The sequence below is a fragment of the Chaetodon trifascialis genome, chromosome 11 (assembly GCF_039877785.1).
Source record: "Chaetodon trifascialis isolate fChaTrf1 chromosome 11, fChaTrf1.hap1, whole genome shotgun sequence".
Lineage (NCBI taxonomy): Eukaryota > Metazoa > Chordata > Actinopteri > Chaetodontiformes > Chaetodontidae > Chaetodon > Chaetodon trifascialis.
In genome coordinates this window covers 1645537-1662373 of record NC_092066.1, presented here as the reverse complement: position 1 = coordinate 1662373, position 16837 = coordinate 1645537, and the positions used below count along the sequence as shown (strand labels likewise).

At 46.2% G+C, this 16837-nt stretch overlaps 1 protein-coding gene across 1 annotated transcript in view; it reads left to right on the top strand.

The window, feature by feature from the left end:
- The first annotated feature begins 506 nt into the window (after nucleotides 1-506).
- The window catches only part of LOC139338735 (zinc finger protein 91-like), a 299694-nt gene continuing 283363 nt past the window's right edge, over nucleotides 507-16837 (top strand). The window contains 11 exon segments of the mRNA XM_070973986.1: nucleotides 507-972; nucleotides 2032-2144; nucleotides 2601-2724; nucleotides 3312-4100; nucleotides 6269-6675; nucleotides 9514-9574; nucleotides 10186-11099; nucleotides 13955-14318; nucleotides 14897-14994; nucleotides 15068-15155; nucleotides 15602-16368. Of these exon segments, the coding sequence (XP_070830087.1) occupies nucleotides 702-972; nucleotides 2032-2144; nucleotides 2601-2724; nucleotides 3312-4100; nucleotides 6269-6675; nucleotides 9514-9574; nucleotides 10186-11099; nucleotides 13955-14318; nucleotides 14897-14994; nucleotides 15068-15155; nucleotides 15602-16368 (3996 nt within the window). The 5' untranslated portion in view covers nucleotides 507-701.

The following is a 16837-nucleotide window of genomic DNA, read 5'->3' as shown; positions in this document are numbered from 1 at the left end:
AACAATAAAACTGTACAAAGAAAAATAAAGAACAGACAGGACTGTCATGAAAAAGTATCTAAATTGTTTGCAAGAAATATTATCGACAGTTTCTCCATTAATGGTGGTTAATTTAAATCACGAGATAATCATTTTGACATGTGCAAATAATGGTAATCAAAACAGCACATTACGTTGATACATAGAGATTACCGCTTATGTTATCAATAATCATCTAACAGCGTCCTGCGACGTTTATGAGAACAAAATCAAAAGGGTGGGTAAACTTTGGAAAAGCAATCCGCCCACAAACCGCGACCAACAGATATGGGAATTTATAAGAGCTGAAAGGAAATTAATCATGTCTGTGGCTACTGTGGTCTTGTTTTGTATCATTAGAGAACATATTAAGCTGAAATTAGAGTTTACAGGGCGTACTTGAATGTAGCACCCCGTGATTCACTATTTTATTTTGAAAGTGGCATTACGGAAGTTGTCTAACGACACGCTGAGGAGGAGACAACAACAAAGTAACAGGAGCGATTAGCCGCAGCATCCAGCCGTCTCTCCCCGCCGGTTACCCGCGGCTCGGTGTAAGGAAGGACGAATTAACAGCGAGGAGCTCACCGGACGCTGCATTCTCCTCCTGAACGCGCCGCCTTGTTTGCCAATGTTAGTTTGTTGACGTCTCGGCATTTGTTGTCGTTTCACGTCCGCTCAAGATGACGAGTTACAAGGCGTTTCATTCCCAGTTGACGTCCATCATGGAGGCACTTACCAAAGCGGCGGTGGCGGAGATCTGCGAACTGGTGGACGACAGCTACGCCGTGTTGCAGCTGGAGATCAACCGGAGCCACAAAGAGAACGAGGCGCTGAGGAGGAAGCTGGGGATGATCGAGACCATCATCGCTCGGGGACACCGGGGCAACGTCGCGATGTTGGATTACGGCGGGGAGGAGGCGGCCGGCGGGGGGCTGATGGATTTCACGGGCGGTGAGTTTCAGGGCCTGTCCGGGGGGTTTCACTCAGCCTGTCCCTCATTTGCCCTCCGATGGCTCCGGTGATGATGGCAGGATGTGCGCTGCGATGGATGGGTCCTCATGGGTCCGAGCGCCCCACACCAAACTCCATTGGAAAAGTGTTCATAAAACGTCTGCGAGTCAAATTCCGTGTTATCGTTCACGTACGTGGCCAAAAGAGTTGATTCGGATTTGTCTCAGCGTATTTGTTAATTCGGCATTCACATAAAACTCAATCGATTTCAACTTTTTCAACCATTTCGATTGTTCACTCTGTGTGGATCCGTGAAAACCACCTTAAAAATTAAGGCTTTCTGAACCAAGTTCCTGACGTTTCCCTCTCAAAAAAACGGAAATGTACTTAAATGACTTATCAACAAATTACAACCCTGCTGAAAAAAGCCAGAGAAACCATTAGGCAACCATTAGGCATATTCTATTGGTTTCTAATGGTTCCTGGTGGTTTTGTAATGGTTTCTAATGGCTACTTATGTTTTCCTTGTGTAGGATATACAGTACACATGTGTGTGGACATGTCTCTGGGGCCCAGTGTTAGGACTGCTAGTATTTCTGTTGCAGCAGGAGGTTTCTCAGGATGTTTTTTAATAGTTTTAGATCCTAATGGGACCAGTTGTGTAATGATTTAAACTCCTGATGGAACCAGAAGCTTTCTAATGGTATTACACTCTAATGGGACCAGTAGGTTTCTAATGGTTTAACATCCTAATGGGACCATTAGGTCTCTAATGGTTTTATATCCTAATGGTACCAGTAGGTTCCTAATGGTTTCTTCTAATGGTTCCTAATGGTTTTTTTAATGGTATTCTACTGGATTTTTCAGCTGGGAACAAGAACGCTCCTGTGAGAAGTCACCACAGAGGAAGACGTGTGTACTTCGTGTACTTACATGCAGCAGTCAGCCTTATACATCCCACTGGGATCACTGGAACCCACTTAGAACCCCTTCAGAGACCCTTAGTGGTCTCCTTCATCCCTGTGAGGAACCAATGTTGTCTTTCTGCTTTTCACCCAGAATGTGCCTTACTGACCGGAGGGGGGGCCAAGCAGCCGAAAGCCCCCCTCAGAAGAAGTGGAAGGGTCCCGGTGTCAGAGGTGATGTCAGAGCTGAGCCCTGCAACCAAAGAGGTGAGAGGACAGACGGCGTGAGAGGCTTCAGGGTTTATTTCACATGACTGTGATGAAGCCGAACGGCCTCGGAAAGATGATTCAACTCAATATACCTTTATTAAGATGATTATTGAGACATAAGTCATCATTTCAGTAACACAGGCACACAGTGTGCCCACCAGCTGGGTTAAATGGACATTTACCAGTTTGACAATGAATGTTAAATAAGTGTTTAAACTGCACAAGCTGAAGTGTCTTATTTGATATTTATTGTATTATTCTGTCCCACTTGTCTGAATGCATCACCTCTGCTGCCTTTTGTAACTGTTTGGGGTTTATATCATACAGTAAGTGGTGTTTTGTTGGAAATAAACACTTAACTGTAGTGGAAAGTCCTGGTTCAGCATGTCTTTAATAAGAACCAAAGTTCAAATAAAGAGTAAATTCAACCAGCTGTTTGTTTCCTGCTCTCAGGACTCGTCGACAGCTTCTGCAGAGGAGCTGAACGATCACGATGTCGTTCTGATAAAGGAGGAAACCGCAAAAGAGGAGGTGAACGACCACGATCTGACAGACGAGCTGCTCCTCAAACCAGACGGTGAGAGGGGAAAGAGACACACACACACACACACACACACACACACACACACACACACACACACACACACACACACACACACACACACACACACACACACACACACACACACACACCCTTTACAGTCAGTAGTTCCACATGTTTTGTGTGGCGGCGACATCCAGCAGCGCCCTGATCCTCCGTCCAGCACAGACGGCGTCGGAGGTGGACGATCCTGCCTCGCTGCACCGTCTCCTGCTGTCGCTGGATCGTCCCATCTTTCCTGCACTCATTACCCAGCAGCCCCTGGTGTTGTCTGTGTGTGGTAAAGGAGGAGGAGACAGTTTGTTACTCGACTGTTGCTCCTGCTGGTTTGAGACGGGTCCATAAAAAATTCTTTTAGCTCCTTTGATTTTGACGTCCGTGTCTGTCGATCCATATTGAAGGACGGACATTTTGACACCAAACACAGAAGACAGACTGCAGCCATTGGTTCTTTTTTTAGTGCATGCTAGCTTTTTATGTAAAAATAGACATTTGACAGGAGTGTTTGTCAGGCTGGCCGTCTGTGTTTAAGTCGTATCTTAATCTGCTGATTTGTGCGTCAGGAGGTGCAGAGCTGCAGCTGTCCGTCGACAGTGAGGAGGGACCCTCTGGGATGATGATCTCCACCAACATGAGGCCGTGGGATCAGAGCGCTAACGGGCCGTCTGAGCGAGCAGAGCTTCAGGAATCCCACAGTGCACTGGGGTCTCCGGGCGCCGCGGGGGGCGTTGACAGCAGCTCTTCAGATGTGGTGTTCGACTTGGCCTTGGAGTCGGACTGTGAGGCTCCGTCTGCGGTCCAGACGAGGAAGCCGTTCCTCCTGGGGTCAGGAGGAAGCCCCGCCTCCCTGCCCGGGACCTCTGAGCTGAAGAGGGGCGTGTCTCTGATCAGCTCCCTCCCCTGCGACCAGGAGCTGGACCTGTGCTCCTCATGGACCAATCAGGGCCTGCCGAGCATGTTGCCCGTCGCTCACCGGCCGACGCTCCTGGACAAAGTGTCAGACTTGAACGCTGCAGGCTTCCCCTTAGCGCTCGGTCTCGGCAGATCCAGACTGGACCCGCTGGACCTGAACAGGTACTGCAGGGACCGGCGCTTCGTCTGCAGCTACTGCGGGAAGTGCTTCACGTCGTCCCGGAGCCTGGAGACGCACGTGCGCGTCCACACGGGGGAGCGGCCGTACAGCTGCGCTCAGTGCGGAAAGCGCTTCACGCAGTCGGGACACCTGAAGACGCACCAGAGCGTCCACACCGGAGAGCGGCCGTTCGCCTGCGAGCACTGCGGGAAAAGATTCGCCGGCAAGCAGAACCTGAGGATCCATCAGCAGAAACACCACCCGGCTGAGCAGGACGGACACTGACACCAACCCCCGAGCTGAAACACGGCCACTCATGGTACGGTGAGATCGAAACTGTGATAGACCAGGACCCCCCTGCTGTGACTGAACCTGATTCAAGTAGATCTTTTTAAATTCCAAGCCTTTAAAAAAAAGTTCATTTCCATTGAAAAGCTGATCAGTAAGTGTGAATCTTGAACTTTCTCTGAGAACCTCTGAGACGAAGCAGAAACAGGACTCTGACCTGATCCAGATCCGTTCTTACCTCAAGACGAGCGCTGATCCCCGCAGAGAGCAGCTGTAAGAAGCATGCGGATGTTTATTGGTTGGTGTGTTTCTGGAATTAAAGGTGTGAAAACTGGATGAACAGAGTATGTTTTCTGTCATTGATCTGAATCTGTAAAGTAATCAAATACATTAATGGAGTGAAAAGTACAACGTTTGCCTGTGAGAGGACGAATTATAAGAGCAGCAGAAAGCAGTCAAGTACTTGAGTAAATGTACTTAGTTACTTTGCATCACGGTGATGACGTGCTGGTTGACACGTCCCGTCTGTCTGTGTTGGACAGAAGAGTCCACAGGGCTTAATCAGGTTTAATCTTCATTATTCAACCTGGAAACAAGTTTAAACTCTTTCATGAATTCAGACAGAAACTATGTTCCACATCCTTCATACATGCTGGGTATTATTCAACCTTCAGACGCCATCAAAGCTTTAAAAACACTCGAGGTTAGCTCTGATGGAAGCGGACGAGAAAACCCTCAAACTCATTGACACCACGAACAGGTGACGTCATCTACTGAACTCCTCCGTCATTTCATCAAGCGTTCACTCTCACACGATGCTCTTTAACTGTGAACATTACAAAATCCGACATTAACAGTGATTCACTGACGCGCCAGCAGCCAGAAGGCAGCATCAGCATCAGGCTAGCTTCGTTTCACCGGTGTTAACTGAGCCAATCAGAAGACAGGATTTTCTGTCGCTGGGTCAAACTTTGTCTCTGCTGTTTGTTTCCAGCCTGAACAATAGAAGCACACACGAACACCGCTCACCATTGACAGTGGAAAAACAGCTTTTCACCGAGTGCACAAAAGAAACCATTTACACACACACACACACACACACACACACACACACACACACACACACACACACACACACACACACACACACACACACACACACACACACACACACACACACACACACACACACACACACACACAGTCAGTTTGGAAGATGCATGACATCATCATTCACCCCCTCGGTTGCATTTCAAACTGCGCTGACCCTGAAGGAGTCAGCAGGTTTCATAATGACTTTAATGATAGAAACAGCGCTGCAGGATGACGGCCGACTCCCTGCAGACCTACAAAGTCTTCACACGAATCAAGAACACACTCGAGAGAAGGAAATCTCATATTTGCCACTCCTGAAATGTTCTTTGTGTATGTTAAGACGAGGTTATTTTTCGGGTCAAACTGTGACGAAAAACAAAAAATATACTCCTCATACCTCTCAATAATGTCACTGGCAGACATATTTGCAGACAGAAGGATCTAAACATGAAATAGAAAACAGTCGTGGGTTTTGCAGCGTTTAATCTATTTACAGGTTTGTTTGTTTGTTTATTTATTTACTTGCCTCTCATCAAGCTTTTTTTAACCTGTTTCTCATTTTTATGATTTTTTTTAAAAATAATCCCATTTATTCTATCGACATATTCATCCCTTTTTGATTATATATTTTAATGTCCTTGTTAATTCTATGTATTTTTAATTGTTCTATTTCATATCTATGTATTTTCTTATTTTTGATCTACCTGTTTATTCTAACTTTGATTCTGTTTATTTTTGCTTTTTCATTCTAAACCATATATACTTCGCTTATATCTATTTTTTTCACGGTGTTTTCATCTTTATTCATTCTTCTTCTTTTTTTGTCGTCCCTCTCTATGTCCCCCTCTTGTGAATACCCGCCTGTCACAACAATAATAACAGGCTCTTATTTTGAAGTCAGCAGTGTTATTTCGGAAGTGCGAGTCGGAAGGAAGCAGAAAACATTTCTCCTCCTTTGTAATCAGCGACGGGCGGCGTTGATGTCTGATAAGGTTTAGTCAGCGGCTCCGTCACCGACCTCACCGCGTCTTTCAGAGCCTGTTGGAGCTCCGTGTGGTCCGTAAGGAGGCGTTTCGGTCCGGTCGGGTTTCCTCTCGAGCCGCGGGATGGCCGTTTTAACCAGCAAGGCTCTTCACGAGCAACTGTCCATCATCATGGGCGCGCTGACCAAAGCGGCGGTGGCGGAGATCTGCGAGGTGGTGGACGAAGGTTACGCGGTGCTGCAGATGGAGATCACCCGGAGCCACAAGGAGAACGAGGACCTGAAGAAGAAGCTGCACCTCATCGAGTCGATAGTGGTCCGGGGGAGCAGCGGGGGGAAGGCGGCGGCCGCGGCAGAGGCAGAGGTCGCACCGGCCGCGGAGGGCGCACAGCAGGCGGAAAAGCAGCAGCAGCAGCGGGACGGTGACGGAGGAGACACCGCTGCCGCTCCCGGAGGAGACGGAGGAGCTGCTGTGGTGGTGCGGGAGGAGGTAAACACACTGCCGGGCTGGTCTCATGTTTACATCTGTGGAGGATATTTTGGTTATAATTATAATAGAGATCAAATTAAAAGATTATCATTTTACTACAACCAGGACGTAATCTGAAAGGGGGGGGGGGGGGGGGGAGGATCGATCATTTGAAAATTTAAAATGGAAAATAAAAATGGGAAATTTAAAATGCAAAGAAGGAAATGCTCAAACTGAAGGCTTAAAGTGTGAAGATGAAATTGAAAAAATCAAATCTGAAACTCAAGATGGGAAGTGGGAAATCTGAAGTGGGACTACTTCAATTAAGAGCTTGATTAGAAGAAACTAAATCAGATAAATGGATAAGATAAGATAAGATAAGATAAGATAAGATAAGATAAGATAATCCTTCACTCGGCTCACAGCAGGGAAATCTGCTGCAAAGCAGAGAGCGAAGCAGGAAGAAGCATCAGTTGGAAAAAAGTGAGAAAACTGAGGCTGAATTTGGGAAACACTGACCTGAGTGCAGCAGTCGGTCTGGGGGTGTGTGGTCTGCCGGCACCCTGTGGACAGCAGGGGGCGCTGACCGCTAAAGAGCTCAGCGAGTCTGGCCTAGAGGTGCCACCATGTTCTGCCGTCCTCATCAGCTGCCGTCCATGGCAAAGAGTGCTAATGGCTAACGAACAGTCACGTGATCAGCATCAGTTAACGCACGAGCAGGAACGTTTCAGTGTGAATCCGTGCGGTGAGGCTAGTTAACGTTAATCCACGTCTGTCAGTACATCGATCGGCTGGTCGTCACGGTTCGCCATCAGGCCTCTCTGCACCTTTAAGCCTTTTAAGCTTTCGCAGCTCAAATTTGCTTTTTTTTGGTGTCACTTCACATTTTCAAATGATAATTTTCATTTTAAATTTGCTTTTTAAGTTTCCTTTTCCTTCGAGTTTAATTCTGACCTGATTATTCACAGTACTGCAGTAAAATAATAATATGTTTTTTTCAATTCTTTAATTTTCTATTTGGACTTTTAATTATGACCAAAAATATTTCCCAAAATATCAGCATTTGGGCCTCAGAGCTGCTGATTTCCAGCTAGTTCTTATTAGCTAATTTTAGAGCTGAAACAATTGGTCGACTAATCGATAAGTTATTTATTGGTGTATTTTACAGTAACAATACATTCATAAACATTGCTGCACCAGAGGCAAAATGTGTTTTCCACCTGTCGTCCGTGCACAGACTTCATCCTAAAAAAGAACAGAAAATTACTTAATGAGATATTCTGTTAGCGTGCAGAGCAACGATGGAAATGTAATTATTAACTAGATTCATAATTAATCATTTGAGTCACTCTAAAAGTCACTTTAAAGGCTGATAAAATATAAGTTGTTAGTTTGATAACTTGAACTGTCAATCAATCAATCAATCAATCAATCAATCAACCAACCACCCGATGGCTTCGACTCCTCGTTGAATATCTTTTTTCAGATTTTGAGTGTTTTTAATGGATAAATTTACTTCAAACCAAAATTAAAAAGGTAAAATGGAAAACTGAAACTATTTTATTACTTAAATATATTTCAATAGAAATTACGAAGAAAATGGATTTTGTGAATTTACAGTTTTGAAACTGAAATTTAACCTCCAAACATCCAAGATGTTTTTTTTTATCTAAACATGAAACATAAACATGAAGTTACCACCTGGGAATAAGATCTGATTCATTCTGTGCAAACCCGACACGGTTTTTGGACTTAGTGGCCTCCGTACATTTAACTTTCACCTGAATAACAATATTTATAATTTCCAGGTAGATATGCAGTTGGGTCTTAGGACGTCCATCCGATGGCGCGCATGCTGAGAGCAGACGAGGCCTCAATCTCCAAATCAGAAGTTAATTATCTCCTCACCTCCTCTGCGGCTGACGGGGAAGTTGAGGCTTTATCTCGAGATAAACGGCTTGTATTTATTTTTATCTCGGTCTCGTTACCTTGGGCTGTTTCCGATAACGTTAATTTTCTCGTTATCTTGAGAAACCCAAAGGTCGGGGGTGTTTTCAGATAATGCAATGATTACAATTAGAACTGCTCAAAGTAATCTGATAATTCATCTGTAAATCATCTGTGAATAACCTGTGCAATAATCTGGGCAACAACTGGTGAAGTAATCTGTGCATTTATCTGAAATTTATTTGTAAATTATCTGTTCAAGAATCTGAGCACAATTTTACTGGCGCAATAATCTGTACAATACATCCTGTACATAACAGTCTGCAAACACAGTTTCTAACTTAGAGACACTTATTTCTATCCCACTTTTTTTGTTTATACTTGTATATACTTGCTGATTGTCTACCTTGTCTATTTTTTTACTGATGCTGCTGTAATTTGGAATTTCCCCTTGTGGGACTAATAAAGGTATATTGAATTGAATTGAATGGAGATTCTGAGATAATGACATCAAAAACAATAACGGCCGCTGCAGCTGCTCTCACGTTTCCCCACAGAAGCTCAGGTGATGTCAGTCCACAGACTAACTCACCTGGCTGTGGTTTGATCTCCGCTTGAGCAACTGCTGGACCTTCATCAACCCTCCCCGATTCCCTCGTTCCTAATTATTTTCTCATTATAGCTTAAATGAACCTCAAAGTCGAGTCATCCAAACAGGACCGAAGCGACGTTTGACGTTGAGTTTGACCTTCTGTCAGTTTCACAGATGTGAAATCATGTCTCACGTATAAACGCAAGACTTGCCTGGTTGTTTACTTCCTGCTGTTTACATGTCCAAAGCTGAATCTGATATTTATTCCACGTAGCATCAGAATTCTCACTGCGTATTAATGTTTGAATGAACGTTTGCAGCTTCCGGACGTGGTGTTGATCAAAGATGAAGACTCGGACAGTAACGACAGCTTTGAGGAAGGTGAGTGCAAACGCCTCGCGGACAGTGTCTCACCCTCTGGGTCAGGACCCACAGAGAGGTCACAGGATATGTCATCAATGGCTTGGCCAATCAGATTCATGCAAGCGCACACTCTTGGTGACTTGATGACTGTGCAGGTGTGTCACAGTTCTACTGTTTACCTCACAATCAGCTGGAGGATCAAATCAGTGTGCTAACATGTGACAGTGCTTCTTATTTATGGTTGTAGAATCCAGTCTCATCATGTTATATGTGCCATATTTCTGTCTGATAAACCTTCAGATTCACTGATCTGTTCCTTCACTTGAACAAGATTTCATCTCCTCCCACTTTAGCAACAAACCACCACCAGAACAGCAGCAGCAGGATTTTCTATTCAGCGTTTTTTTAGTACATTTGAGATTGAAAGAATAAATATGTTTAAACCAAACAGTGATATCAAGTTGAGTTTCCGTCGTTCTCTAAACATCTGGACTCACGAGAACATCAGAGCCAAAAAACGGGGTGTTGAGCCTTAAAACAGCAGATGCAGGAAATGACTGATGAATACCTGCTCAGACTGCAAATGTGTTTGTTCAGCTCGGTGATGTTTTCTTTGTCTTTTCTTTCAGATAAGAAAACAGCCGCCGATGGGGGGACGGCTGTGGCCAGAGAGGGCGCCACGTCCACTCCCGTCAGCCGGAGCATGAAGAGACGCTGGGCGGGGAGCGAAGCGGGTGACAGGAAGTCGTCCTCCGAGCAGCTCACCCTGCAAACGCCCAAAGTGAGTGCAGGGACGCAGAAGAAGAAGTCCGTCTACGCTCTGGACTCGCCCTGCAGCGAGCCGGGCCGTTTGGGCCAGCTCGGCGGCGATGAGATGGAGGCCGGCGAGTCCGTCTGTTCCTACTCGTCGCAGATGGATCCGAACGTCCAGCTGGTCCATCAGGAGTGCTCGCTGGTCCCGCCCAGCGCTAACAGACAAACGGCCTACTTTGGAAACAGCGCTCTGATGGAGTCTCAGTCTCCTGCACACAGAGCAGAACTAGACCACAGCCTGACGTGGACCAAACAGTCGAAAAGTCAGATGACTTTCGCTCAGTTTCACCAAAACGAAAACATGGACGCCGACGCTTTCGGCATCAAACTGATCAGCGTGTCAGGCTCGACTTCCACGGACTGTCAGCTGTCTGAAAACAGCAACTCTGCGTTTGAGTACGAGGACGCCGACATGATGAACTTCGCCCTCTACAGGGACCAATCGGGTCACTCTCAGCCGGGCTCCGGCGCCCGAGGGAAGCGCTTCATGTGCTCCATCTGCAGCAGGACGTACGCCACATCTCAGAACCTGGACGTTCACATGCGGATCCACACGGGCGAGAGGCCGTTCAGCTGCGACCAGTGCGGCAAGAAGTTCACGCAGTCGGCTCACCTGAAGTCGCACCTGAGCGTTCACTCCGGAGAGCGGCCGTACGCCTGCACGCTGTGCTCCAGGAGCTTCATCGTCAAGTACAGCCTCAAGTTACACATGAAGAAATGTCATCCCAACGTCTGAGAGAGGGGATGTGTGGAGGGTTCGCTCTTAAATGTCCTGTAAATATTCATTTTTAAAAAAGGGTCAAAGGTGCAAAAGGAAAATGAGCTGTAAGGTTTAAAAATGTCTCAGAGAGCTGGAGCTGCAACAGTGACTTTATTATTGGCAGAAAACTCATCAGTAGCTATTGATTAATCGCTCAAACGTCCCTTTTCAAGCAAAAATGGCAAATATTTGATGCTCCAGCTTCTCAAATTTGATGGGACTGTACGAATAGTTTGAAGCTCCACTCTTAATGTTGACATTTGAAGTCTAAAATCAATATTTGATTTCTTTTTTTTGTCTGTTTTTTGGCAGGTCTGTTCATTTCATTTGATTTCAGATGCACATCAGGATTCAGCTACACTTAAACTATTCCCACAGTTTGATTCCAGTCTGATCCGGTTTCCAGTGACTCCAGAGCACAATCATTTCCAAATCCACAACGTGTTTCAATTGAACAAAATCTTCTGCTTCACTTCATATTTATTGACATTTCCAAAAACAACATTAATGCTGCAGTCACAAAAATGTTGGTGTATGTGATGGGGGGGGGCACTCAGGTGGGGGGTCAGGAGTTATGTCGGGGCGGTCTTGGCCTCCCTCATACAATTACCCCCCTTGTGGTACTAATTGAAAACATATCACACTAACCTCTGTGATGGCTGGAGCTGCTTCTCTTTGGCGATTTGATGATGATGATGATGATGATGATGATGATGATGATGATGATGATGATGATGATGATGATGATGATGATGATGCTTTTGTCCTGAAACTTCTCACCAAACACCTGAAGGAGTTTCACCTCAGCAGCAGACTCAGAGGTCACAGCAGCTTCTGTTCTTCAGAGCAGGAACATGCTCAGTGTTTCCTCTTTAGCTTCAGCAGAGAGCTGAGAAGCTGCTGCAGCTCGAGGTTCAGCTCTGAGAGCTTCTTGGTGACGTCCGCCATGAAGGTCACATCACACAGACACTGTCTATCACTGTTTTCACTCAGCTTTTCCTTCATCTCATGAATTACTCAGACAAACTCACACTTGTGCTAGCAGCTCCACTCCTTCACAAATTCTCCTTCTGGATGAGGTTTCAGCTGTTAGCTGTTAGCTTTGCACAAACCTGCTGCAGAACACTGTCTGTCAGACTGAGGTCTGTGAAAGCTGCTTGTTGAGCATCAAACTCCGCTGAAGAGCGTTAGCATTTGTCCTGCAGCTCGTCCAGGTTAGCATGTTGGTAGCTGTGAAGACTCTTGAGATTCACCTTCTTCATCACTGTGAGCTCGTCCAAGCAAACAAACTGAGACTCCGGTTTGTTTTTGAATCCAACAAAAGTTAATCGTTTGTTAGTCGACTTACGTTTTGTTTATTGGCGCCAAGATGCATGACGTCATATCAACGCGCCGCAAGTGTTGCGTTCAGGGACCGCTCGGAAGAACGTGAAGTCTTCTGTCTTAAGTTATTATAAAGTGGCTAATTGCTCATTTATATATTTATAAATTGTCTCGCGGACTGGATCAAACGGTCTCGCGTACCCCACCACTGCTACAGACCAAACATGAAATCACGAAATAACTGGCAAATTAGAGCACCTCAGTTATGAAAGAAGAGACACGTGATTTTGGAATGGAAACCCTAAAATTTGCTAAGCTGCTAATGAGCTCTGCCTCTGGGTTCGTGTGTAGTGTACAGGTAAAAAACAATGCCATGGAAGAATATGAAGTTGTGTAAAAAGTGTCATTCTTGGTTAATAAAACAATTTCAGAACTTGTTTCACGTCAGTTATTTCCTTTCTAAACAGATTTGTGTGTGGGTACACACAGAAGTTGTAGCTAGAATGTATTTGATTAATTGATGTTTTCTTACAATAGAAAAATCAGTAAGTTGTTTTCTTAAGTTGATTTCATTTTTTTTTTAAATCCTGCGATAACGACACAATTCTATGATGCTACCATGATGTTGTGGTCCTGGCTCATTATTATAAACAAACAAACAAATAAGATTGATCAGAATTAAAATGCAACCAGACAGAAATGACCATGCAGTGATCATTCAAAACACCCTTCCTCTTTTAAGGAGAAGACCACAGCTGAGTTAATATGAAGCTTCAGGTAGAAACATGGCGAATCTCCCACGTATGGACAGAAGGGATGAATACAGCTCACCTGTCCTTTAAGCCTTGTCCTTGTAGATGCATTGATATTATCTGTCTGTAATATCTGGAGACCAGTTTAAAGACTTAAACCAGTTGTCTGACTGGGACAAACTGCTTTCACTGCACTGACAACCAGAGGAAGTCTAGGTTAGATTAAAGGGGACATTCTGGATGGATTAGTGGACAGGTTTACTGGACTCTGGACACAAGAGGTCTGGGTTACTCAGTTTGAGGGGACAATGAACATTTACTGTTAGAAAGTAAAGACACACAAACGTGATTGTCACGTTGTTTGTAGTCGTTTTGTGTCTCTTTCAGTCTGGACTGATGAAACTGTTAGTCCATTAATTGAGTGACAGAAAAATAATTACAACAATTTCGACAATCGATCTTTCCAACATTTCAGAGGCCAAAGGATTAACCGATAATGACAATAATCGTGTGTTTGAGGTCGTCCTGGAATCGAGCGCTTCAGCTAAAAGATCTCAAATTTATAACTGTTACAGAAAACAGTAAAACGAGTCACTTCGCACATGCGCAGTCTGGGCTGTCTTGTCGTCTTTGCCCCCGCAACACTTCCTGGTTTGTCTCGGGACTGTTTACATCAGGTGGGAGTCCACATTCGGATAAACGGAGCCAGCGCGTGCGTTTACGTGTCTGTCGCCTGCCACGGATTGGTGATACGGGCTGTTCTTTCTCAACAGACGCACGCGGTGGATTAAAAACATGTCGCCGGCCGCTGCTTTCCACGCGCAGCTCGCCTCCATCATGGAGGTACTGGCCAACACGGCGGTGGCGGAGATCTGCGAGCTCGTGGACAGCGGGTACTCGGTGCTGCAGCTGGAGATCTCGCGGAGCCGCAAAGAGAACGAGGTGCTGCGGAGAAAGCTGCGGCTCATGGAGCTCCGAGCCGCCCGCGCGACGGCCCTGCGAGCCGCGGCCACCGCCGGCAGCACAGCGCTGCTGCTCGCGAACGGCCGCGCTCGAGCTCAGCCGCCTGCCCATCACCTTGGCAACGAGCCGAGGAGGAACGGAACAGCTCGAGGTAACCGTTAGAAATGAGAGGCCGCTTTAATACACGCAACCGCCGTCCGCCTGTAATTAGCTGTAAGATGGCTGCTAGCATGTTTAGGCTACAGCGCTACAGACAGATGTCCACAAACACATGATTACTGACAAAAATTGGATTGAAAAGATTGTACTAGTCAAAACTATGTTTAAGATATCTAAAAATGTAAGTGGTTCAATATGACAGATATCTGTCATTAAGTTGTTCCTGGTCAAAATGTTAAAAGTATGGATAATTAACATGTAATTGTAGAAAGAAGTTTTGACTAAATGTGAAAACAGATGACCATACGCTGCTTTTTTCATCTGCTTTGCACACAAACACAGCACATATCAGATGATGTCTGCAGAGCAAACACTGGGTAGTTATAAGGAATTAGTTAAAATTCACTGTTGTTCAGGAGATGATGAAGTTTTTTTTAAGCTGTTTTTTAACATTATGAGACAATAATGTTCACCAAGAACATTAAAAAAAAGCTGGATAATCAGCGGTTTGTAATTGGAGCTGCAGATGATCCAGAACTTTAAAGTGTGATCATGACTTGTCCCCTCCAGTTGAGGCGGTGCTGTCCAGAGTGTCCAACCAGGAGACCCTGCAGTGCGGAGACGCTGATCCGTCCTCAGACTCGGGACAGGATACCACACAGGGGACGGTGAGTAGATGTTCATGTTGGCAGGATGTCAGAACTTGATCTTCTCACTCACACGTTTCCTCTCTGATTACAGCCGGCTGCAGGCGAGACGAACAGACTGACGACCGCCGTCATCAAAGTGGAGGACGACGATGAGTCCTGGTCCCAGTCTGAGCAGGACAGTAAGTGTTATCTGATAGTTATGCAGAACAGTTTGGGACTGTTGCTCACTGCTTCATTTCAGATGAAATGGGCCACATTTGACCTTCTGTTGGTCAAATGTGGCCTGGATCAAAGTGGTGGATGTGGACCAGATCTGGGCCATGATACAAAATGAAATATTACAATATGAATACTCTGCCTGTTGAACGTCTCCTTGCCGCCTGCATAAGAAACCTGCCAGTAAAATGTCCGTTTTCATCATCTGTGCAGATGAAGAACCTTTCAGGGTCATTGTGTCCTGTGATGTCTCACAGGTTTATTTGACTTTAGCTCAAAGCTAAATCTTTATCTGACGCAAAACTTTCATTGGTTTGAAGATTTGATTTAATTTTCTGGGTATTTTTTTAAGGTTCAGGTGCAGCTGAAGTATCGTAACGTGTGATGTTCTGCTTTTCTGTTTCTCCAGAAGAGTTTTGTCGTGTTGTTGATGGACAGACGAACGAGACAGAAGCTCCGCCCCCAATGACCAAACAGGAAGTAACAGATGAAGGTGGCGGTTCGACTCGGTCGTGGGTGAACGGGGAGGTCAGTTCCACCTCCATGTCCATCCAAAAAACCCTGAACACCAGCCAGAGGTCAGAAACCAGCAGTTACAACTGTCTGACGTACGAGCCGCAGCTCCAACATGGCTCCCTCAGTACCCAGAATCCTTTGAGTGAGGATCCCGGCTGCTCATACGTGTTGAACACCTGTGTGAGTGTTCCAGCTGCGTCTGACTCGGGCAGCAGCAGCTTCTCTTTCACTGTCAGTGAGGTGACTCAGTCTGCAGCAGAGCGCCAGCAGAGGGCGCCGTTACCTGCAGACGAGCCGCGGCTTCCCGGGAGGAAAGAGATGACGCAAAGACAAAATGCGTTCATCAGGAGGGACAGGTGGAGACATCAGGATGGTGTCAACAGGGCATCCAGCCACAGCCGGGAGGACAGCGGGGGAAAGACGTTTGTCTGTAACTGCTGCGGTAAAACTCTGGCCTGCCTGAAGAACCTGAAGACCCACATGAGGGTCCACACCGGCGAGAAGCCGTTCGTCTGCGCACTCTGCGGCAAACGCTTCTCCGACTCCAGCAATCTGAAACGCCACCAGAGCGTCCACACCGGAGAGAAACGCTACGGCTGCGTCCACTGCGGCAAACGCTTCGCCCAGTCAGGCTCCCTGAAGGTCCACATGACCGTCCACACGGACTGCAAACAGTTCAGGTGTTCCTACTGCGGCAAAACCTTCATCTCCGGCAGCCACCTGCGCCGCCACGTCACTGTGCACGCCGGAGAGAAGCGGTTCACTCCGTCCATTCAGTGACACAGGTGGAGCTACGGGAGTGTGGGGTGTGGGGTCGACAAAGGTCAGAGGTCAGATCACATGGGAGCCACATGTGCTGACAGTGAATGGACTCACAGGGAGTGGACTGACCAGGGACCAGCCCGGCAACGACGACTGAAAGGTCGCCTGACGTTGTGGCGTCGTGGGGATTTTAGTCGCTGCTCATTGGCTGACAACAGTACAATCTCAGCGGCAGTGTGACAGCGTGGAGGTGTAAATAAAGTTTTGAATCAGACGACCACAGGCGACCTGGAGCCAGTTAACGCTGCTCAGTACTGATTTTCTGTCCATTATGTTTCCAGTTATTTGATTGGATAAACACCATATA